The sequence below is a fragment of the Sardina pilchardus genome, chromosome 3, assembly GCF_963854185.1.
Source record: "Sardina pilchardus chromosome 3, fSarPil1.1, whole genome shotgun sequence".
Lineage (NCBI taxonomy): Eukaryota > Metazoa > Chordata > Actinopteri > Clupeiformes > Clupeidae > Sardina > Sardina pilchardus.
This window is the reverse complement of record NC_084996.1, coordinates 21,950,046-21,975,379: the sequence shown is the minus strand read 5'-3', so window position 1 is coordinate 21,975,379 and position 25,334 is coordinate 21,950,046. Positions and strand designations below refer to the sequence as shown.

Below are 25,334 nucleotides of genomic sequence, written 5' to 3'. Positions count from 1 at the left end.
TAAGAGTATTTTAGCAGAGTGTGTTCTAGCTAGGGGCAGAGAGGCTGCTGGAGAAAGTGAGATCTTCCTTGATACCTGCGCTCGATCTACATTCCCGTGCCAGAGCCCACTCCAAAAAACAATAAAACAAACACAAACAACAACAACAACAACGGAACATTCCATTCAGACGTCCAGTCTGTCATCCCCACCCAGCATCACCATCCCCCCTCCTCCTCTTCCTTCATCCGTGCTTGTTGTGCTTTTCTGGTGACGTGTGCGTTTTCTGGCGTAAGAATTTGAAAAATTTTCAAAAAGAAAAAAAAAAGAAAATGGGAGAAAAGTCTCTTTATCGTGAGTCTTGAGCTGCGACTGTGATTGGTGAGCTGTGACGCCTTTGTTTGTGCCCAGCCCAACCCCCCTCCCCTCCTCTTAAAAACTCCCACACTAACAAAAGCGGTGTTTGTGTATGTGCATGCATGAGCCTATCTGTGTGTGAATGTGAATGTGAGTGTATGTGCCTGTGTGTTTGTGTTTGTGTGTGTGCCTGTGTGTGTGCGTGCGTGTGTGTGTGTGTGTGTCATCGCACCACAAAAGCGAGCGAGCAGGCATACGGACCTAGTTCTGCAGGTCTGCGGGCCAGCCGGGGCCAGCCAAGGCCAGCGAGTTCCACATTAGTGTCAGAGACTAAACGAGGGAAATGGGAGTCAAACATATGAATAAAAGTTTCTTTAAAAAGCCAAAGCATTCTCACCCCCTCCCACCCTCGTTCTCATTGGCAAAGCATCGGAGATGCTGTTTTTCAGGTTGTCATGGGTTGTCACCCTCCTATAAAGGACTATGGAAAACTAATACGAGCCCTTAAAGACACTATTGTCACCATCACTATTATCTTTCTCCTGTCCAGAGCAAATACCTAGCTGTGGCATGTTTACCTAATGGGTTATGATTTTTTTTTTTTTTACTCGTAGCACAGATGTTTTTGTATCCTCTTTTAGACTATATATATACATATATATATATAGTCATCCACATATAAAATTGTACCTATGATTTTTTTTTTTATCTGTGTGACTTATGTTAAATACCATGTTTGTGGCTTATCTATGCTCATCTCTATGTAGGTAAAAATGAATTATTATTTTGCCTGGTGGCACTCTAAACCCATTAATGAATCCGTCCGACTGGCTCTGACTCTTGTGGAGCTGTTTCTGTTTTGGCTGTGCTCACCAAACTTTGGTGAAATTAAGGGTCCTGGCCTGGATTAAGCAAAGCCATTTTGTGTGCTGTCTTCTTTATTTATTATGTTGTTTCTCTTTTCTTTTTTCTTTTTTATTTCATTTATATGTTTGCCAGACTGTCGCAACTGGCTTGATAGGCATAGAAAGAGTATGTGGAAAAAAAGGGAAATTATTTATTATTTTTATTTGCGGATTATTCTGGAAAAGAGTGAGGGGAAGAGGAGGGTGCATCAGCTGTTGTGCGGTCGAGTTGTGTCCAGTGGGGTTGCCAAATGAATCAGCTGTTATGCGGTCGAGTGTCCAGTGGGGTTGCCAAAAGCCATTCTAGAGCAACTAGCGTAGATTCAGCAAAACCAACACCTCAACAAAGAGTCTCGCTATGTGGGAAGTTTGCCGTTCCTGCAACGTGACTTCCTGGAGAACTTTATCATACGGCAAAATGAGATTACCTTTGCCTTACGGGAATGCCTCTCTGCAAGAATCTGCCTTACATCTTGGGTATCTTTGGTCGCATCAAACAGGCAAAGCAATGACACACAGCCCACAATTACACAACCCGCTCCAACGAACACAAATAAATAAGTAGATAGATAGATAAATAAATAGATAGATAAAAACAAATAGGCAATTAAGCGTCTGCACATTCTAGACATCAGCATCCTCATCTGTTGATATCTTTTGTCGTGGCTTGCTTCTCTAACAGCCCCAAACAAAGCCCCTTCTGATTGGAGTTTTGTTTCTGATTGACTTTTTTTTTTTTTTTTTCATTTATATCCTGGGGGAACATGGTACTCTAGTGTACACCATCCTGAACCACAGTATTTATTTCTATCAGTGTTATGATTTGGAGGGGGGTGGGGGGAGGGGGCGGGTGTAGGAGTGATAGAGCTGAAGCCCTAGAGTCACACTCAGCAGCCGTCTCGGCCCTCGGGCCCTCACAGCTGTCTAATCGAATAGAAACAATTATTCATAGTACTTAAATATGGGAAAGGCTGAAATGTTGGAGAATTGAAAAAACAAATGAGTGAAAGTGCAACATGTTTGAGTAATAACTATGTGCAAGTTGAGGGACTATGTAACTGCAATGATCTGAAATGAAATCACGAGGAGTTGTGTTATCAAAAATAATAGTAGTAATATTGAATATTGAATGCTCGCAATTTTGTCAAACTGACTGGATCTTTGTGTCTTGTAATTATTGTAAATAACTTCAAAGAGAGAAAAATGACTTGCATGTCCATGTATAAAACCTACTGAGAAACGGTTCCGGTCCAAGTTGCGACTCTGTTCAGTGGCTGCCCTGGCTATGCCACCCTTCTAGTGCACGTGGAGAGCTCGTGCCGACGCCATGTTTCTTTTCCTCTGTGTGTCTGAGTGTTTAGTTCAGTCAGCCAACAAAGAATAGGGGCGACTACAGCCGTCAGACTCGCTCAATAATAATGTGATGTTTTTGTTAGCTCGGAGGGCCCAGGCGTGCCATTTTTGCACGTCCGTACCTCTGAGGAAAAAGTGCTTCCCTCCATTTACAGGTTTAACCAGGCTGTCAAGATATATACCACGTTGTGTCATGTCCGTTGTGGTTTCTAGCTTCCAGATTTAGTTCAATTGCGGTAACTGTCTTTACCTTCGATGCTAACCGGGGAGTAAGCCCAACCCGACTATGTTTATTTGGTCGTCTGGCCAAAGAGTGCCCTCTGTCCCCTACCCTGGTGTCTGTTGCGTTATGAGTGGAGGAGAGGCCTATTTTATGGTGCAGAAGTTCGTTTTCTCAACAATATTTTAACGAGATTTTGAAAGTTCTTAAAGTAGGAGGTCATGTGTTAATGCACAACAAGGAAAGCTAATCCTCAGAACATGACTTTTTTATGTTTTGAGTAAAAGTAGTTATTTTAGGAGTCAAAAAGAAGTAGTTTCATATTTAGCGTAGTCTTTCTTGTGACTTCAGTGTGAGAGGAGGTGAGAGCGCTTGTTGTGTTTGTGCACACGGTCGACTGACATGAGGCAACCCAAAGACGTCAGGCCAGGCCATGTACACTCGGACAAGCTACAGATGAGATTGGCTCTCTGAAGTAATAAAAAATCCATTTATCTGTGCAATACAAAGAAAAAAGGGCTTTCTCAAACAAGAAAAAAGAACTAGTGGGGAAAAGCACTGGCAGACCGTGACCACTTTTGCTCTCTCTGTGGCGTGGAGGAAACCATAGTGGACATAGCTTTAAAAAAACGTTAACCAGGCTCCTACCACTATTTGCAAGAATTTGTTCCACTACAGCTGATATGAGTTGGGTGAAATGGCCAGGGTAGACCAGTTGGACGCAGAGAAGTAGGGGTGGGGGGGGGAAGAGTTGTTTTAGAGACGTCGAGGACGACTGAACAGCTGGCCAGCAACTTCGACTGGAATCGCAACTTGTGTCCCGTTTTTTTTGTGTGTGTGTATGTGTGCGTACCGTATTGTAAAGAAAAAGAAAAAGAGACCTTATCTGTCCCTCTCTCTCTCCCTCCCTTGTAATACTGTTTGCTGTTCTGTTTAGTTAGTGTGATGTGGCAGTATTTCCTCTCCCCAGCCCTCCCTCTCTCTATCTCTCTCGCTCCTTCTGTCCCTTTTCTCCATGGATCTTTAAGATGACAACTCTATGCAGATGCTGTCTTTTATAAGTGTGTCAAAAATTTTAATTTAAAACAAAAAATGAAAAAATAAAACCCCAACAAACAGACATAATGAAATGAAACAAAAAAATAATAAAGAAAAAGGATTGTTCAGTGTATCCTGTGGCCCGTCTGCTGGTCTTGTCTGCTTTTTCTCGTCTTTGCGTCCCTCCTTCTCTCTTCTCTCTCTCTTCTCTCTCTTCTCTCTCTCTCTCCTCTCGCCTTATTAAGCACCCTGAGGCCCAAAGCACAGCCTGGACATCCAAATCCAAATCCCATAAAAAGGTTTGTTTCAGACCCGTTCTCAGCACTGACAAGACCAAACCACATCACAGCATTGGTTTCATAGACTGTGGGTAACAGCAGTGACATGTATAGCTGTTAGCTGACGATAAGGCATTCTTCCCTCACGCACTAAGAGCTGGGTTAGTCAGGAATGTATGGTATTGTCATCCTTGACTGGGTATCTATGGGGAAATGTACAGAATACACTTTCATGATCTCACTAATGCATTCTTCCCTGACTTTCTAAGAGATGTCCTTGCCTCGCTATCAGGAATGTACTCTCTGTGCTGTATGTATGTACCAGAGCGAAGGAGTCTTATTCAAGAGAACATAGTCAATCAACAAATCACGCCAATATATCAGAACAGAATCCGTCTCAGAGGAACATTCTCTGTTCAGAACAGGAACTGAGAACCAAGTCAGAATGAGTTCATCAGAGAAGAGTGTGAAGGTACACTTTTACTTCTGCGGTGAGACCATGTTCAGTGCACAGTCTTCTAGTGGAGGTGAGCAGTACACACCCACAGCTCCGGGTCTAGCAGCATCAACAGCAGTTCCACAGCTCCCCCAAAGGTAGAAAAGCACTTAGTTCTATCACCTCAAATCCAAGAGCCTTCTTTTCAAGTGAACAAGACTACATCACCAGCTCTGAATGGAGCCAAGGACGCATCATCAACTGCATGCAGAATTGAACTGTAGGATGACACACCCACTTCAGTTCAGTTCACAGGGGGGAAAAAAACACTTTTCAGGTTCCAAACCGATTTATTTCTGGTTCAAATGCTCAGAATGGTTCTACCTGTCGAACATGAACCACAACAGAGCTGGTTCTCTGCGGGTGGAAAAGGTCTGCAGGAGCTTTCTCTCTCACACAGACACACACACAGACACACACACACACACACACACACACACACACTGATAGTGAGCACACTCATGGAGACATGAGCAGCCATTGTTGTCTCGTCAAAGAGTAGTAGCCTACAGGCCTACATGTCTTTTCATGCGTAATTCTTTCATTCAAATAAAAAGCACGATTTCGTTGAGAGGGGATTCAGATCTTTTAAATGACAGTGCAGGTTTGTGAATAAATGTCCCATATAGATCTTAGCCCAATTTAGACTGATACACATCATGTCTTGACACTCAACTTTAAGCTTCTGCCACACACTTAAATAGGCTTTACCTCACTAATGCATGCACACAGCCAAATTGACACACGCACACACACACACACACACACACACACACACACACTTTAACTGTTAGTATAAGGATATGTGGGGGTTTTTTTGGTGATTCGTGCAACATTCATTTCATATTTTTATAAAACTACTGATGCACGATACAACATAACATACACACAATACAACATAATGCACGCTGGTGTGTTTTGCCGGGTGATCTGGTATGGATTTAGATTTGAATGATTTTTTTAAGTTCATAAAGGTAGGAGCAGGCTTCACTCAAGACTTATAACTTTTTAGAGTGCTGACCAAAGTATAGACTATCATGGAAACAAGAGATAGGCCGCACTATGCATAAACAATTGTTTATGCATAGTGCGGCCTATCTCTTGTTTCAATGATTTTTTTAAGCCACACCTTGTGTTTTTGATACACACACACACACACACATAATTGAATATCTCCAGGCACATTTTTTGTCATTCTCATCATGAAGCTGAGTGTGCTCTCGACAAACTGCCGTGATTCAAAGAGCCGTTATAATCCTTCTAACGCCGCGCTTGAGGTGTGGTTCCATTCCGGCGGTGGCGCGCGCTGCGGCTCGCTGTGACGTGCCGTGAGTGACGCATGAGCTGTCAGCGGCCCGCCGCCATCTCAGGTCAGAGAGGCGGAGATCACGGCCGCCGCGGCACACGAGCGAGCGAGCGAGGACGAGTGACCCACTGGAGACTGTCACCTCGCGTTAGCAGGAGCCCTGCCACAGCCTCATGCATGTGGCGCGCTGCTGAGAGGGGAGATTAGGGCTTGACGGCATCTGTCCCTGCAGGCAGCACGCACACACACACACGCACACACACACACACACACTGGTTGTTTGTGCCCTGGAACTATGGTATGGTCTCTGCTCAGTGCAGTCTGTGACTCTGTGGCGACTCCTCTTCACATGTGATTCATCAGCAGCAGAAGCGTAATGGCCGCCCGAGACGAGAGCCGTGCAATATGTGGCCTCCGCACTTCCCGTCACAAAGCCAGGCTCAGTCTATACGTTGTGCTCAATGTACATTATCTAATGATTCATCAGCAGTAAAGCAATATAGGCCAGTCTGGACTGGATGCATGTCTGAACCACTGCAGTCTCAGGCCAGTTCTGACCACAGTGAGCTGTGCTCCAGGGGGCGGCCATTATGGAGGGGGGATGGGGGGGCGGCCATCTTGGTTACTCAGACAGTGGGGCTGTGTTAGGAGTGCAGTTTTCTCCTCCAGCAGGAACACATCGCAATTGTATTTATTTACATAGCACCAATAACGATAAAGATGGCTTCAAGGCATTTTACAGCCTAAGGCCTGAACACAAGCAAGTGCTGAGAGGGGCAAGTGTGGCAGGGAAATGCCACAAAGATCCTCACTCCCACTTTAACATTTCATCTTCTTGGCAGCTTTTGCTGATCATCTTCAGGTTACCTAACTTACCTAACTAGATACACAGTGTGCACTCAACTTACATCCTAACTAGCTCAGGATACACACAGTATGCACCTTACATCCTAAGCATAGGATGCACGGTATGCATTCACCTTACATACACACAGTATGCAGATAGATAGATACTTTATTGATTTCAATGGGGAAATTCACCTTACATCCTAACTAGCTTGGGATACAGTATGCATCCACCTGACATTCTAATTAGCTTAGGATACACACCGTATGCATTCACCTTACAGCCTAACTATCTTAGGATACGCAGTATGCATTCACCTTACATCCTAACTAGCTTAGGATACAGTGATCTATGCATTAACCTGACATCTTAACAAGCTTAAAGCCTACCTTACACTGACAAGATTTTGGAAAGATTCTTGAAAGATTGTAGTCTTTTGAGTAAAGCTTGAATGATGGGCATTAGTTCAAAGACTACAATCTTTCAAGAATCTTTCCCAAATCTTGTCAGTGTAAGGTAGGCTTAAGATACACAGTATGTAGTTTTGTGGACAGGCTCGCACCATCCCGTGAACATTTTAAAAAAGTGTTCACAGTCCATTGCCAACTGTATCAACGAAACACACAAGTTTCCAGACTCACAAGCCTGTTGTAAGTGCACTTGTTGCTATTTGTAATTCGTTTCCATGTCATTTTGGTCATTAGATGGCCAGTTCTCAACAAAGAACAGTCCCTCAAACCGTTTGACTTGAGAGGGCAAGCCGACAAGACCACTGCCTTCATTTTGCTTCATATCCCAGCATGCATTTCTGCCCACAAGCAAGCAGTGATGTAATTTATGCGTGACATACTTTCATCATGTGGGAGAATGAGAGAACTGAGAGAGGTGGTCAGTGTCACAACTGCTTTGTCTTGTTCTAGAGACCCTCTGAAAACAGCATCACTGGCAGACAGGAAGGACACATATCACAAAGCCATATACCAGACAGGAAGATAGGAGAGCAAATTCCTTTTAATGCGAAAACACTTTCTATTTGGCTTATCCCAGATGTAATTTCATTAATTACATATTAGAACAATTAAACAGATTAATCAGTTGTGTGTCATTTGCATTGAAGCCATTTCTGGAGAGATCTTAATTCAATAGTAGAGATTAAATCCATGACCCAATTCAGTGTTGTTGAGTTAGATGGAAGTCAGAAAAGCTCAAACTAAAGTGTGGGAATCGCAGCAGGGGAATTGAAGATCTGACCCATTAATTCTTCAGTTTTTAGCTCCGAGTGATCGGTTTATTACCTCAGGTTTCCAGTGGAGGTGGCATGGGTGTTCCCTGGAGGTGCCAAGCTTATGGAAAGACAGTCACACCCCCAGGCACAGAAGCAACTACAGGACTCCACAGGGACATCATGGCCGCCATGGATAAATCCAGCTCTCTCTCACACACACAGAGACACACACACACACACACACACACACACACGTGGGAGGCAACAGTCCCAGAAGTCAAGTCTCAAAGAGCCATCTTTCCATCATTATTAATGGTTTGTGATTGCACTCCTTCCCTTCATAGGAGCTACCAAGTTCCAGAGTTCCAATCTCGGCTATCTAACCTCATTCAGGTCTGCAAGAGAGCCAAGCATGTCATGTTTTATTTTTGAACGGTTTTATTCTGACTCTGGTAGCACCTTAATGGTTTCATACATATACGCAAATGGAAGGAATCACCCTGTTGACCGATGAACTTAAGAACCATGGTTGTTTTAATAACATAATCACTAGGGTGGGCATTTCACAAACCCAGATTACTGAATTAATAACAAACGGCACCCACACGTTTTAATGTTTGCAATTGAAGGCTTTCTTGACATTTCTTTTGGCTTCAAAACTGAGTGCTGTTGTTTCTTTGCTTTGCTCATGTCAGCTCAACTATTGGAGGACTAAATTGGGAAAAGACTGGGTAGCTGTCAGAAATTATTTTTTCCTGATCAGACACCTTCTTAGAGGTGACCCATCACTCCGAATCAGGAAGTGAAATGGATGCATTCTCAGATTTGACTCCAGACATACATTTCATTACATGAAATGTACTTTGTATTTTCCAGTCAAATATGAAGTACACTTTCTTATCAATCACACATTTACCATGCGTCCATCTCTTCAGGCACAGAACATGTCTATGGTTTTATGGAAACCGGGCCTTCTCTTCCAAAATGAGTGGACACATCCAGCAAATCTGCAGTGGTTCTGATGGTTCATCTATCAAACTGTTATTTCACCGTCCAACCATGTTTATACCCAATAAGGTAGACTCTAAAAAATAAAGGTGCTTAAATGATGGATCTTTAAATTTCTGAATGGTTCTATGGAATCATAATTCTGTGGAGAACCATTACATCAGGCGAAAGGTTGCCTTGGTGGTTCTTTGAAGCACTGTAAAAGGTTCTTCTACATGGCATCACTCTGGAAAAACGGTACTGGACCCATTATTTTGTAGAATGTAGGAGACTACACACCCTCAGAAGTTCTACTGCAGATGCAGCCATTTCACACACACCAACTTCCAATGAAGAAGGGGAAGAAGCAGCACACCGCTCACATAACAACCGAAACTGATTTATTGATGTACGGTCATCTTGGTCAATCACGCCTTTATCAGAGTTTTTAACTCATATTTTATAAGCATGAAACTGCCTTTCTACTGGTTAACACTTTAAAAGAAAAAAGAAGAAAAAAAGTTCAACATCTCCGATGACTTGATGTTCAAATTCACGGTCCTAACTAACGATATCAGGCATTTAATCTGTTGATTCACGACTACAGGCAATCAGCTGATGGGTTTGTGTATGAAGCTCACCGCAGGGCTCCACACCAGTCAGGGCCAGCAGAGCTGTCTGCCCACTGCTCAGGGAGACCAGAACCAGATGACCTCGTAAAACTTCCCTCGTCCTTCATGATGCATCACTCCAAGATCCCCAACACAAAAAAAAACATAACTGTTGCAGGTGTTGTAATAAATCTACATCTCTCTGTTGGCTGGGTAGGTGCGTGTACTGTATTGTAGAAGCTAAATATCCAGTTGATGCAACTGAAGAACATCTGTAGCCTTTGCACCTTGTTCACATACATCATCCGAGATGGAAATGGAATGCTCAGATAGAATGACAACCATTTTGTAATCCATGATCATTCTAGTTTTATTGAGGTGATATGGTTGCTGGTTTTGCTCGGTTGTAGTACGTTCATATAGACGAACACCAGTAATCACGGTTTCTATAAAATGCTCCTGGATTTATAGTCAGCACTTAACGGTTGCACCTATGACCAATTTATGGAACCCCTTTTCAGAATGCCATATTCCACAGCAAAAAAATAACGTCAATATTATCTACAATGGAATACATTGGGGGGAAAAGAATAAAAAAAACAATACAACCAGCAAGATAAGGCAGTAAGACATGAAAATGCCCTACACCTTGCCTACTTGTAACTTAATGAGGTTTGTTACCACTTTTCCATGCTTAGTGTTTTAATGCTTTTTTTTTACTTCCTATAAGGCTGCCCCACTACAGGAGAGGGCAGCTTCACTGACTGTATAGAGATGAGCATATTTCACATGAGGCCTCAGCACCAGGAGCCCTAACCACTACCACCAGGAACATAACTCTTTATTGAGAATACAACTACAGATCACTAAGAATTCAATTTTGATTTGCTCCACAACAACATTGTGCCCCAGATACAAGCAGACTCATGCTCTGACCCCGCCCTAACTAGGCAGGGATTGGCTAGTCGCCAAAGTCTGGGCAGAGGGTAGGGGATGAGGCAAGGGACAAACTTCTCAGCAACGACAATTCAACTGACCAAGGCTTTTTTTTTTTTTTTAGCTATTTATTTTCATTACTTGAGAGCATTAAGGTTATAATCCAAACAGGTTCTGTTAGGAAATGAATTATCAAAATGTAGTTTAAAAAAAGTGTATAGTCAGCATTACATATATATATGCATGAAGGAGGAAAAAAAAAAGTTAAAACTTAAAAATACATATTTATATTCGTTCAAAGTCCCAATCCTTTTTCGAAACTAGCCATTTTTGCAACTTGGAAGCGTTTGTACGTTTTCTTTTTTTCTCTTTTGAACCATCCAAATGGGAACAAATTTTGAAGGTTTTGAGTACATAAATATACAATCTTCCTGTGCTCTACTTGTGATCACAATACTCCTCAGAACATCACTGTCACTCAAAATAGAATCGACTTCCTAGCACCAGTGCTCCCAGGTCCACAAGCTGTTCACATTGAGCTTCAAATAGTCAAACGCAATTAAATAAAAGAAATACTAATAAATACAAGGGATACGATAAAAGTGTAACAAAACAAAGAAAAAAAAAAAAAAAAAAAATAGAGCAAAACTCTAAAATATGGTCGACTGAATGATTCTTTTTTTTTTTTAATAGTTCACAAAGTCATCCCTTAAAAGTGTGAGCTTAGAGCGTGGAATTGAAAGTCCAATTCTGAGGAGGGGGAGGGGCTGGTGATGAAGGATGTGGGGGGGTTAGAGGGCATAGAGGGGGGTGGGGGCAGTAAGGGGGGGTGGGGTGGGGAGGGGAGGGGGCAAGGGGAATAGAACCGCCACGACATCACGTGTGAGAAAGGCAAGAAAACATTACAGTGATCCGTTTAATACTCATCGTACTGCAATCAAAAAACACACATTATAACGCTCCCCCGATTTATTGTACAAGGGACAGACAACATTTTTTTTTTTTTCGTCTTCTTCTTTAAAAGCATAACAAAGAGAGTTTAGAGGATGGAGGGTACAGTCACTGTAACGAGTGTTCATTAGGAGTCCGTCACCTCCGGCTCCGTAGTCACGTGTATACGAAGAATGCATGTCACAGGAAGCGAGCTAAGATGAAGGAAGAAGGGCCGGGGGGATAGGATCTGGTACGACACAGCTCCTAACATGGGAGGTTCTAAAACTAGCGTTTTTTTTTTCTCTTTTCAGTTAAAAGTGTTAATATAAATAAAACGCGTACTACAGTGATCTTTTTTTTATATAAAAGTCTTCCTGCAAATAATACAGTGAGAAGTACGATACAATACAAGGTAAAACCAAATGCTGGCACAGGCCTATCAATATACATGTTCTTTTTTTTTTCCTTTGTCTTTTTTTTTCCTATTTTTTTGTAGCACAACCTATCCTTTCTATACACTAACTAGTTTGGCGCAGGTTTTAGAAGTATGGGTTCAGAGCAACATATTGAAAATAAAAGGGGAGGTACACGGTGAACCCATTAAGCGCAATGCTGTCGTCTGCAGAAATATACGGTTTGAAGCTCATCTTCGTGCTGCAAGAAACACACAAGTTAGAAAAAATTAGAACATCAAAAGGGATTACAAAAAGAAAAAAAAGACCTTAAAAAGAAACACATCCCACCCCCAGTACAGTTCTACACAACAGAGAAATACGACAACTCTGTCCACAGCATTCAGTTTAAAAAAGAAACACTATACAATGTCAAACAACATTATTACTAGTGCCTACAAGATCTCGTTTGGAAGTTGTTAGTTATTACCATGATTTCTTCGTAATATAGATATTTATATATTTATATATGTACGTATAAGAAACGCATAATGCACAAGGCTTCGTCTAGGAGAAATTGGACAGAGTGTGGGATGAAATGTGATGACAAAACATTTTACAAACGGAAATATTTTGTACACCTGATCTGATTGGGGCGTGTTTTTTTGGACTTCGTGGTAGTATTCATTGATTGGCTTAGAGAGAAGCTACAGTGACACCACTCCTTCCTCCACCACCAGCATCACAAAAAGGCATCGGCATTTACTTTAAGGGCGTCGTCCCTTTGCTGACGGTCAGTCAGGGTCAGTCATAGACCAGCTGCTGGCCATGTCGCACTGTGTAACGCGCAACAGTCCTCCAGAACGGCTGCTTTAGCATGTACAGTTTTACAACCCAGTTCATGTTAAGGGCTCCAAACGACAGTCTAAAGCTTGCCCTACAAAACAAAAAAAAAAACAAAAGCGAGGGGGGGGGGGGCATTTTATCCAGGGGAGGCGGCCACCCACAACCAGAAGGCCATCGGGGCAGAGAGCATCATGGGAATGCAGAGGTAAGGTCGGTCAGTCGCCACGGTGACAGGATGAGGTTATCTTATTTTTGTGTGGGGGAGGGCACATGCAGGTCCAACCTGAGTTCATTTAAACCACCAGAGTCCTAAAGGGCCTTGAATCCCACCCCAGACCACAGCCGCCCACCCACACACACACACACACACGCAGAGACACACACGCAAACATGCGAACATGCTCACATCCACACACAGTCCATGGTGCCTCCTGGGTGTCGTGCGTGTCGGGGGGGGGGGGGGCCTGTGAGGCTACCCAGCATGCCCTGTTCTGCGGGAGGGAGCGGGGCGGAGGGAGGCTAGCTGCTAGCGGAGATGAGCGGTGTGGTGTGCATGAGGAGGTGGAGAGGAGGGGCGGCAGGAGGAGGGGAGCAGAGGGGCACGTTTGGCACTTCCCCACAAACAAAAGAAAATAAAGATAATGATAATAATGAGAATAATACAAACACAGGGGGACAAAAAATAAAGTAACACAGAGCTAAACTCTTGGCATGTCTAAATTAAATCCACCCAGATTAAACAAAAAACAAAAACAAACAAAAACAAAAACAAAAACCACTCACAAGCCTCCAATCCCCCCACACTCTCTCCTCCCCCCAACCCTCAAAGGACATTCTCACACACACACACGCGCACACACACTCTCAGCCGGCCACCACAGACACTCTGGTGTGTGTATTGGTGTGCGTGTGTGTGTTTGGGTTATATGAAGGGGCCCGCGGGCATACCCAGGTAGTTGGCGGCGCCCATGCTGCCCAAACTGGTGGTGTTGGTGTTGGCGGTGGGCGCCGAGCTGCTCCAGTGGACCTTCTGGTGGTGGCGCAGGTTGGACTTGCTGGAGAAGCGCTTGTCACACTGCTGGCACGAGAAGGGCTTCTCCTTGGTGTGGATGCGGCGGTGGCAGATGAGCTGGGTGGAGACGCGGAAGGCCTTGCCGCAGTCGGGGCACTGGTAGCGCTTGGGCTCCGTGTGGATGCGCCGGTGGTTCTTGAGGGCCATGAGGTTGGAGAACTCCTTCTGGCACGAGTTGCAGAAGTAGGTGCCCGTCTTGTGGCTGTTCTTGTGGTTGAGCAGCGAGCTGGCGTGGCGGTAGCCGCGCCCGCACTGGTCGCACACGTGCGCCTTGCGCAACGAGGACCCCGAGCCCGACGCATCCCCGTCACGGCCGCGGGACGAGCCGCTACCCCCGGGGCCGTGCAGGGAAGGCGTCAGCTTGGGCAGCCCGTTGGGATCCAGGCCCTGGGCCTGCATGAGAGTCAGGTCGAGCCCAGAGCCCCAGCCCAAGTCCCCTCCTCCTCCTCCGCCACCACCACCACCACCACCACCGTGAGACATCCCCCCGCCGCCGCCGCCGGAGGAGTGGGAGTGGTGGTGGTGGTGGTGGTGATGGTGCTGCTGGGGCTGCTTGCGGGCGATGCCGTGCTGCATCTCCTGGTGGAGGCGGAAGCTGGCCTGGCTGGGGAAGCTGCGCTGGCACAGGGTGCAGGCCAGCTCCCGCTCCTTCAGGTGCACGCGGCGGTGGTTCTGCAGCTGGGAGGAGACGCGGAAGGCCTTGCCGCACTCGGGGCAGCGGTGGCGGCGCGTCTCGGAGTGGATGCGCCGGTGGTTCTTGAGCGCCAGCAGGTTGGAGTAGGTCTTGAGGCACACGGCGCAGTGGTAGATGCCGACGGTGTGGGTGTTCTTGTGGTTGAGGAGGGAGCTGGCGTGACGGTAGGAGCGGCCGCACTGTTCACATCTGTGGAGATCCACAACAGGAACAGACACACACAGGGGAGGAGGAGGAGGGAGAGGAGGAGAGGAGGAGGAAGAGGAGAGGGAGAGGTAAGAGGGGAAGGGGAAGAGGGGAAGGGGAAGAGGGGAGAAAAAGAGAGAGGGGAGAAGAGGGGCAGGAGAGTAGCCGTTAATTGAACGTTCACGTTGAAGAACACCCCTTTTCCACTTCATGTCTGTATGTGTTAGTAAACCTCGTTTAAACTACATAGGTCTTCTCGGGTTAGTCAACTTCAAGTCATTCTAAGTGCGGTGTGGTCCACCTAAGGGTGTGTCATCTGTGGTTAGAGGGTATCTGGTCAGAAATGCACAGTACAGGTATATGATCTTGAATCCAGCTGCCCAAACTCCATCCCAGCCCAAACTTGGACTTAGGGAGACTTCTAAGTTGTAAAATCAATGGAAACATCATCATATTAAATAAAGTGTTAAGTGTCCACAGGCAGGACAAAATGGCCAAATAGGCTACTGCATCTGCAGGGCTTGCATTTAATCTGATGGTGAAGACCAGCTGCTGTTTACCATCCTAGACAGCAGATGGCGATACTGATTCACTCACTAATCTGAAGGAGCTATGCAGTCTGTCCTTATATGGGCATGGCACTACACTGTCTTCATAGGTGCATATGGCCTGACTGTTCCTACGGCTCATCCTCTAGGAGCTAAAAAATAAAAAATTTACTGATACATTTAAAATCAAATAATAATTATTTTTGAAAGAATGGAAGACAAATAATCTGTTTCTTTCCCCCCAACTGAAATTTAGAAATGTTGGGGGCTTAAGGACTACATACAAACATGGTGGGCTCAATGGCTGGCATTAGGCCCATGACAACAACTAGGCTATAGACTACACACACAATCAGATATAGATCTAGAATCTGAAATACATTTCTTATTCTAGCACTACCTACCTAAGACTACTGACATATCTACAAATGATTCAAATCAAAAGAAAACAATGGCCTATCACACAAAGTAAGCACACTACAAACATTTTCAAATTGGTACCAACAGACATCATAAATTGAGGAGTGACAATGGGACTGGGGTTACTTTGGGAATTGGAAAAAGTGAGCAAAATGTAAAAAACACAATTTGACTATGCAAAACATTTCAATTTAAAACCTTTTTTTGCTTTTTTTTTTTTTTTTGCTTGTTGTTGTTTTGTTACGATAACCTAGTATTCTAATGCATATTGCTAACTGAAAGCAAAGGGGGGGTGACTTATCTGTTCTCCACTAATAAACTGTCCAAACTTCAGAAAAATCCGAATTCCGGCACGCGTATGGTCCCGAGGAAGCCGGATTGGAGATCATATACCTGTAATAAGACACGTAGAGACCTGTGATCTTTTCTATTTCACATCAAGAATCACGAACAACAGACGAAAACTCACGTGAACCGGCACTCTTCTCCCTCCCGCGCGCTTGAGGCCTTCCTCCTGCCCTCCTTGCCTACCTGGTTGTCCCCGCAGCGGTGGCGGGCCAGGCCCGACCTCCCCTGGAAGCTCTTCCCGCAGCTGGGGCAGCCGAAGCGAGTGTGGCCCTCCTCGTGGACCCTCTGGTGGTTGCGGAGGAAGCGGGCCAGACGGAAGGCTTTGCCGCACGTGTTGCAGATGTGGCGCTTCTTCTGGGTGTGGATGCGCATGTGGTTGCGCAGCGCCATGTAGTTGGTGTAGGGCTTGTCGCAGAAGGAGCAGCTGAAGTTGCCCGTCTTGTGCGTGTTCTTGTGGTTGAGCAGGCTGCTGGCGTGCTTGTAGGCGCAGCCGCACAGGTCGCAGGCGAAGGGGCGCTCGTCGCGCTCCGGGGAGCCCAGCTCGCCCGTCTCCATGCTCAGGCTGGAGCTGTTGAGGGAGGCGGAGGACGAGGGCATCTGGGAGGCGTGGCAGTCGTGCGAGGCCAGGTCGGTGGCCGTGGCGAAGCCTTCGCCACAGCCGTCGCACTCGTAGTCGGCCACGGGCCCCTGGCCGCTGGGCCCCGGCAGGTCCTTGCACAGCTGGTTGGAGGTGTGGGTCTCCAGCTGGCGCTGGGTGCGGAAGCCGCGGCCGCACTCTGGGCAGGTGAACTTCTTCATGGCGAAGTGCATGCGCAGGTGGTTCTTCATGGCCAGGCGGTTGGGGTAGGTGGAGTTGCACACGTTGCAGTGGTACTCGCCCGTCTTGTGCAGGTTCTTGTGGTTGGCCAGGCTGCCGGCGTGGCGGTAGGTGCGGCCGCACTGGTCACAGGCGAACGGGCGCCTGCCCTCGGGGTCGTCGGGGTTGGGCGGGCGAGAGGTGCCCGGGCCGCCCTCGTAGGGCTTCTTGAAGCCCTGGTGCCCGCCGCCGCCGCCGTGCTGCCCGTGCTGCTGGTGCATGTGCTGCCCGTGCTGGCTGTGCCCGCCGTGCTGCCCGTGGTGCTGGTACTTCCCCGGGTTCTGCACGCGGCCCTGGTTCATGGGCTGCATCTGGGACGGACCCCCCTCGTAGCGGCCTCCGTTGGGATTCATGCCTTGGCGGACCTGGTTCTTGGCGCGGTGTTCCTCGTGGAGCCTCAGGTGGTTCACCAGCTGCTTCTGTATCTTGAAAGCCTTGCCGCACTCCTCGCACTTGTGCCTACAACAGAGTGAAACACACAAACAGAGCGTCGAATTAGATAAAGTAGTAAGGTACAACAACAACACAGCAAACACCAAACATTTCTTTTTGTTTTGTTTTGTTTTAAAAAAAGTTAAAAGCCATATGCGCAGAAACCGTGTACTACAGAGGGGGGGAAAAATTCAATGCCATGTTTATACAAATCACCAACAAGATACAGATGTTAGGGGGGAAAAAACGCAACCATTCATGAGCTGATTTTTTCCTTTGCATAGTCACATAAACAAAAACATCCGTTGCCCTCTCGAGAATTTCAGCAACAGTCAAACAGTTTTTTTAGTGGCAGATTCAAGTCCATTCCTACAAAGATTAGAAGCTACATGAGGTCTTAATGTAAAACAAAGGTGAGCAATATGAACAACTTAATGAAAAACAAAAACGAGAAAAAAAAAAACACATACATACACACACATACACACTTACACAAAGAACCCCAAAGAAACGAAAAAAGCAAAGCAAAAAAAAAAAAAAAAAAGGAAAAGAAAAAAATGAAACACATGCAAAGATGGCTAACCTTTTAAGGTCAAAGTGGGTCCTCTGATGGTTCTTGAGGGCCAGCAGGTTGTAGTAGCGTTTCTGGCAGACCAGGCATCGGAAGACACCAGTCTTATGCGACTTCTTATGGTTAAGCAGAGAGCAAGGGTGCCGGTAGCTCCGTCCGCACTGGTCACACCTGTGGGGGCGCTCGCCATCGCCAAACGACCCACTGCTGGTGCCTGCGCCCCCTGTCATGCCCTTGGCCCCGTTCATGCCTTTCCCCAGTGCCCCGCTGCCCCTGGCCTTGCCCGGGCACAGGTGAGTGACCAGGTGGTGGCGGTCGGCGAACATCATGCCGCAATCCACGCAGATGTGGCTGCGGCCGTCCATCTTGCCGTTGCTGGACGAGCCGCCGCCGGAGCTCATGCCGGCGCCGGAGTCGGGGCGCGTGATGCCGTGCACCAGCTGCTGGTGGTTGACCAGGTCCTGTTTGCGGGAGAAGCTCTGGCCGCAGGTGCTGCAGATCATCAGGCCGCCGCTCTCGCCCGCCTCCTGGCGCCGGCGCCACTCCTGCTCGCTGGTGGGGGAGAGCGCCGAGGGCCCGGCGCCCTGGTTGCCGCCCTGGATGCTGCCGTGGCTACGCAAGTGGCTGCGGAGCGCCCGCAGGCTGGCGTAGTGGTTGCCGCACACCGAGCACTGGTACACCTCGCCGTCGTCGTCGTCGTCGCCCTTGTTGTCCATGCGCTTGCCGCCGCCGCCGCCGCCTCCGTGGCCCCCGCCGTGAGAGTGCCCCCCGCCGCCTCCTCCCCCGCTGCTCCCGCGGCCTCCGCCGCCGCCCCCGCTGTTGTACTGCATCTGGTCCTGGCCGCGGCTCTGGCCGCCGGAGTCCTTCATGCTGCCGCTGGGCATGGAGCCGCCCTGGCCGTGGTAGCCCATGTAGCCGTTGGACATGCCGCCCTGCTGCTGCTGGCGCCGCTGCGGGCACATGTGGGACTTGATGCCCGAGATGTCGGAGTACATTTCGCCGCAGTCGGCGCACATGTGCCGGTCGGCCTGCCGGTGGCTCTGGGGCAGCGGGGAGTGGCCCGAGTTGCCCTGGGACAGCGAGCCGTCGAAGCGGTCGTGGAACTCCAGCGAGTCCAGGCCGCTGCTGTGGCCGCCATCGGGCACAAAGTGGGCGGCGTCGCCCAGGTTGCCCGGCAGGGAGATGGGGGTGGTGGCGCCGCTGCCCTGGTCCTGGGAGTGGACAAAGCCCTGCTGGGAGTCCAGCGTGAGGGGCTCGGGGGACAGCCAGTCGCCCTCGCTGTTGAGGCCCTGCGAGCCGGGCCTGGTCTTGTGGCTGCGCAGGTGGCTGTGCAGGGCGGCCAGGTGCGGGTACTGCTTGCAGCAGATGGTGCACTGGTAGTGCCCAGTCTGGTGGCAGCGCTTGTGGTTGACCAGGCTGCCGGCGTGGCGGTAGCTCTTGCCGCACTCATTGCACTTAAACCTACGGTCGCCGTCATCCACTGAGGACGACTGGCCCCCCCGGGACTCACCTGCTCCGGGGGACGACACCGACGGCTGGGAGTTGGAGCCCAGGCTGTCGGTGTTCAGGATCGAGGGGCCGTCTTGGGCGTGCGGCGGGGGGTGCGGGTCATGGGTCAGGTAGTGAACTTTCAGGCTCTCCAGGTCGGGGTGCCCGGCCCCGCAGTACGCGCACGTGTATATGGGGTTGTTCACTGGGGGGCCCAGCATCTGGTCGTAGCGCTTGTCGGTCAAGGGGGGCAGCGGCAAGGGGTCCCCGAGAGTGGGGGTGTACGGGTGCACCCCGGGGGAGCGCACCGTGCTCAGGTTATGTGGCACGATGCCCGGGAATCCCCGGGTCAGCCCCAGGGAGGAGGAGGCTGCGTTATGCAAGAGAATGTGCTCTTGGAAGTCATTTTTGTTGGGCAGCGCCACCTGGCAGAGGTGGCAGAAGCAGGAGGCCATGTCGTCGCTCAGTGCGGCGCGGCTGTCTGACTGGCTGTCGGCAAGTCCGCCGCTCATAGACAAGCCCGGAGGCTTGAACTTGGAGTGGGTGCGCTCGTGCGCGCTAAGGGCTGCTAAGTTATTGAACTGCTTGTAACAAATGGCGCACTTAAACGCACCCTCTTGATGAGATTTCTTGTGGTTCACCAGACTACCGTGGTGTCTGTAGGTGCGTTCACACTGGTCACACTTGAATGGGCGGTCCCAGGCGTCTTCGGATCCGGGCGATTTCTGCTTGTCGTTCTGGCCGTCGTGGTCGTGGCCCATCATCCCGCTGTTGTTCAGGTGACTCCGGAAGCCCGTGTCGGACAGGTCCTGGGCTAGTCCGTAGTCCCTCTCGTCTTCGACCGGCTCGTCGTTGTCCTCCTCGGCTTGGGCACTGGGGGACAAAGTGTGGATACGCAGGTGATTCTTCAGAGCCAGAGCGTTGGGCAGAGTACGGGTGCAGACAGGGCACTGGAAAGAGCCCACCTCGTGGGACTTCTTGTGGCTAGCCAGGCTATTGGCGTGCTTAAAGACGCGTCCACACTGTTCACAATCGAATCTACCGCTCTCCTCTTGCTGATAATGTGCTTTCATGTGTTCCAAGAGGCTGGGGGTACTGGGGCAAATCATGTCACACTCTTTACAAGGAAACCCCTTAGCACGACTGAGATCATGCATGGCCATGTTCAGTGAATTGAAATGGGAAGGGGAGAAGTCCACATAAAACGCTCCTCGAAAACAAAGAACAAAAGGGGGCAACGAATGACTGCTCAGCTCTCAGCCTCTGTGGTGTCAGCCATTTTGTTACCTGATTCACAGATATTCTCTCCTCTTGGCCATTCAATTCCAACCCCGCAAGAGCAGCGCAGTGAGAGTGCGTCCAGGATGTGGCTGGTCACTTGGAGCAGACCTGTGGAGACACACAAGAGAGAGAAGAGAGGGAGAGAGAGAGAAGGTGGTTACTGTTTGGAAATCTTTTACAAAAAAGTGTACTCAATGTGTGCATTTATATATATATATAGATAGATAGATTTGTAATACAATCATCAAAAAGTAACAGTGATTATTCATTCATTGAAAAACTTCTGAGCTAACATTCTCATTAGGAGAAATTACAATGATCACATATAAGTACATTACCATAATGTATGCAAATTTATGTATATTGATTTAATTATGACCATGCATGTCGATTGCTGCACATAAAACATGAACATTACTCACAGAAATCGTGTTGATTACAGGGTTTTGAACAATCTGATATTGATATGCTAATTAGCCTACTTTGTATACTTATTTATGCAAGTGACTACATACTAGTCTATCTTTCCATCTGATAAGCAAAATGTGTTGCTGGGGTTAGTTTTGAGATTTAGACAAAGGAGTACATCTTCCTTATTTGAGGCATCAGCAACTTTTAACCTGTCCAGACTTGTATGTCCAAATGAGGGCGGTCATACAACGAAGATGTGTTATTCCTATAAACACACTTGTGAATGTTGTTCAACAAGCTGGTTTTAAATGCCAACCAACTGCTTTTTCAGTTTTGTCCCCCAGTTCATCATGACGCCCCACGAACCCTCAAATAAAAAAAAGAAAAAGAAAAGAAAAAAGAAAAATTGCAAAAAAACAAACAAACAAAAAACACGCAATTCCGCCTTTCATACTATAATCTAAATAATGCATTTTTTTTACCCAATTATGAAACAAGTTCACTAAAGTAGGCTAATTACCAATCTATACAGATTCTTGTATGTTAATACAAATATTATAAAAAATTGAGTTAAATGATAACATCTGTTTAAAAGGCAGCCAATTTGGTCCACTTAGCTGTTTCATACAAATTAAGAAAAAAATAATGTTCAAGATGGAAGTCAAAGTATGAACCTACCTTGAGCAATTACAAACTATGTCAAAATGATGGTAGAGGGCACTCACCTCCATTCTGTCTGAATGGAATACCACTAGGCAGTTCCCTCTGCCCCAGTTGAACCCTACATCTAACCTGTTACAAGTCTTAGCAAATAAAATGGCAAAAATAAAAAATAAAAATAAAAATAAGAATTACTATTTTTGGGGAGATGGAATGTCTTGCTGTTGTTTGTTCCTACTATATTCATCCAGAGAACGTTGATTCAACCACATTGGCCACACACAGGCCACTGTATCACGTCCGCTCAAATGATAAATGATTGGCTTACTAGGCAGAACAATTGCCCCACTTATGTTGTATGATTGAGCATTATTCCAGCTCAGTGAACAAATTTCACGGCACTACTTGCAATGCCTTTTTATTAAAATGGAAAAAATGCAACAAAACATAATATTAAAAAATTTGCCCTTTTGAGAATAGACAGCCAGTTGAAATTGAAGTTTATGTATATTTTTTTTCCTTCTTTTTTTTTATTTAAACATCAGGTTTTTGATCAAGGCTGAAGCTCAGTAGTGAGGCCTCCAGTTTTCTGCTCCCCACCCCTCCCCCCTTCCTCGCACTGCGTATTCCCTTCTTATGGTGTGTGAGGTGTGGGTGACACCTCCGTCAGACTACCCTTTCATCCCACACGGGGGAGTCTTGCTGCACCAATGAGAGCGAGACGCTGTGCCCTCGGGGTAGGTACCCTAACCCACCGGCACCAATGCCAGGCCATCTGGATGCGTTAGCCTCACCGAGTCTGTCGAGAACTGTGTAGCGAGATGCCAGATGGGTCCAGCATCACACACACACAGAGGAGAACTGGGAGAGGGAAAAAAAAAAAAAAAAAAAAACGCATTTCCACTACGCTTGTCTGTCAGCTGTTGTTTACATTCGGAGGCAAACATATTCATGGCTGGCGAGGCCAATCTTTTCCATGTTGGGAGAGCATTGTTGTGCAGACGTAGAGAATATTTGAGCATATTGAAGAATGAGTTAAATAATCTAGGATACTTCCAGAAATTCAGTGAATATTTTTAATCAGGACTTTGAGGATTTTTCCCCTTTTTTTATCATCTCAGAAGAATGGTGGACAGGTACTGTGTGAAATGAGATGCATTTTATAATGCAAATTTGGAAATCTCAACTGCGCTACATAGCATAACAGTATGAATGGGAGCAGAATGCAAAACAGATGTGGATAAAATTCTATATTGCCCAGCAAAACCAAACATAAATGTATGTACTTTATTTCCAAATTCACATAGGCCACTGAACACTGAATAGGATGCATCATTCTGTGCACCTTTTTGAAAAAGCAAAGGTTATCCAGAATTACCTGCTCATTGTTTCTATGTAACTGAAACATGTAGCTATACTGGTCTGTTGCACAAAAAATATCTGCAACTACACTTTGAGACCCTCATCTGTAATCTAAAAAGGATCGCCTCAGTGATCTAACGAGGTCTTACTTCTTCATCCATTTACACTAGAATAAATAAGGTTTTCTATGAATAAGTCTATTAATATTTATTTTTGTACATTTGATTCGTCAAGTAAGCGAACCATGTGGTGGTCAACAACTTAAACACTCCTACCGCCAAAAGCGTGCGTGTGTTAAGGTTTGCAAGCCTGGCCGTTTATTTTTTAAGAGATGTTTACACAGCGCAGGGGCTGTTGTGCGGTCTGCAACGACCTGAAAACGCCAGATGTGCAACGGGTTTTAAGAATGGGCGGCTAAATGTGCATTAAAATATACTTATGAGGTGCACGAAGGTGGGGAACGTTCAAACATTCGTATAATTTCGACACAAATTAACAAAAAGCAACATTATTTAAAAATTCTGCTTTCCCGCGAGGTGCTACATTGTAACTGGATATAAGGCGCGCTCATATGTAAATTCTCCGGTCGATAAAAAGTTCCATTCATTTTACAATCTTTGCCTATTTCAAGATTCGGGTAAAAGATTTTCCAATTACACGCGAATTATGGGGAGGTAGGCGACTCGATGTTCCACCTTGGCCACACTAAGTGGAGATACCTTCGACGAAATGTCTGTTTACCGAACGACCTAGCTAATGGCTAGCAGCTAGCTGGCCAAACACCTCGACAATGAAAATGGAAGGCGCGTTCGACAAACGGTGATATATTTTGGAATTTGCAGCCATCCAACTTAGGCGTATGTGCGCGATATATTTCGCAATGACCTTCATTTGTCTTTCCCACCAAAGTCCACACATTATGGATTTATTCGGACAAAGCGGGGGTCTATTTGCCACCGTTCCGCGCGACATTCCGTGTTATTTTCCCCTAGACGACTCCCCAAATTAGGCAACGTCAAGGCCGGTGGACCGAGCAACCACCTCGCGTTGTTCGAAATTTTCTTTTTAAAGATGCGAGCATCTTCATGATAGACTTGCAATCCAACGATGTAAACACACGATACGCAGCAACAGATTGGGCAACAATAGCTATTTACCATCAAAACGGCATATTTGTAATTCATTGATAGCAATTTAGCTGTGTAAACATAAACTAGCTAACATTAGCTAGTTGGCTAAAGGGCTAGCTAGGTCAAGTGTGAAAATCAACCAATCTGGAGATATTACATAACGGTTCCATGAATGTCCAGTTCCGATCATCATGGAGAATAAATCAGAGAACAAAATGTAATAGATACATATATTACCAGTGTGCCCGCCTGAATTCTTCAGGAGATGCGTTGACTAACGGTAGCTAGCTAGCTAAACTTGCTTTAGGTTTTGTGTAGGGTTGGCTAGGATGCTAACTAGCTGTGCTAACCCGCTAGCTACCCCCCACGGTGCTAACCGAGAGGAAAACGGAAGTTGCTGCATTGAGAGTAGCTAACCATGAAATTTGCAAGCACAAACAAAAACGACATACCCTACACAGATATAAATGCAGAAAATCCATTAATATACTTGCGTTCATCTTCTAGGTGCTTCTAATCGTCCATATTTATCAACGCATTAAGTTTTAAATATTGCTATATTTGCTCGGCTTTTAGCATTCAGGCTAACGGGAGCTAGCACGCTAGTTAGCACGGAATCAACAAAGATCACGGCAAATAAGCGGTGAACGAATGATGAACATCATCTTGTTACAGACGTTTTAACTTCCTTAACTTACCCGTTCCGAGACGATAATGAGTGGGGTGATCGAAACCCTATCTGAGCGCGCGAAATTAACAAGCTCATAGACTAGCCATTTGGATTTTTTCCCCTAGATCAACCACCGACTTTGGTTCTTCTCGGTCTTTTTTCTTCCCACCTATTCAACATACTTCCTGCTAGCCGAATGAAGATGAGGCTGCAGACGTACTTCAGCGCGTCACGCTGCGCAGGATGGGTTGGAGTCGGTAACGTTTCTAAACAATGTGTACGATTGAATATTATTGAATTTTTGGTGTTAAAACGATCCATTCACATTTAGATTATCATAAACGATGAAATACACGAGCTATACTTACACGAACCTTAGCCATCTTGGAAACGCATCTCCATCTCAATGCGTAGCACAAAAACGACTCGCCGTGGTCACAGCCATTGCTTCGTGGACCTCGAGGAAATGACATTATGAGGTCACATCCTTGGCTGT

At 46.6% G+C, this 25,334-nt stretch overlaps 1 protein-coding gene across 8 annotated transcripts; it reads right to left on the bottom strand.

Annotated features, from left to right (window-relative positions):
* Positions 1-9,379: 9,379 nt before the first annotated feature.
* Positions 9,380-25,324, bottom strand: si:dkey-89b17.4 (zinc finger protein 646). 8 transcript variants are annotated; one of them, XM_062532438.1, is made up of 5 exons: positions 25,207-25,324; positions 20,612-20,713; positions 17,849-20,197; positions 16,099-17,292; positions 9,380-14,664 (listed from the first exon to the last, which is right to left on the bottom strand). In XM_062532438.1, the coding sequence occupies exons 3-5, from the start codon at positions 20,086-20,088 to the stop codon at positions 13,632-13,634; spliced, it is 4,467 nt and encodes a 1,488-aa protein (XP_062388422.1). In that variant the 5' UTR covers positions 20,089-20,197; positions 20,612-20,713; positions 25,207-25,324; the 3' UTR covers positions 9,380-13,631. The 8 variants fall into 8 exon arrangements, with proteins under 8 accessions (XP_062388422.1, XP_062388423.1, XP_062388421.1 ...); XM_062532439.1 differs by having other exon boundaries at positions 25,213-25,311; XM_062532437.1 differs by lacking the exon at positions 25,207-25,324 and adding an exon at positions 24,867-25,036.
* Between the last annotated feature and the right edge of the window lie 10 nt (positions 25,325-25,334).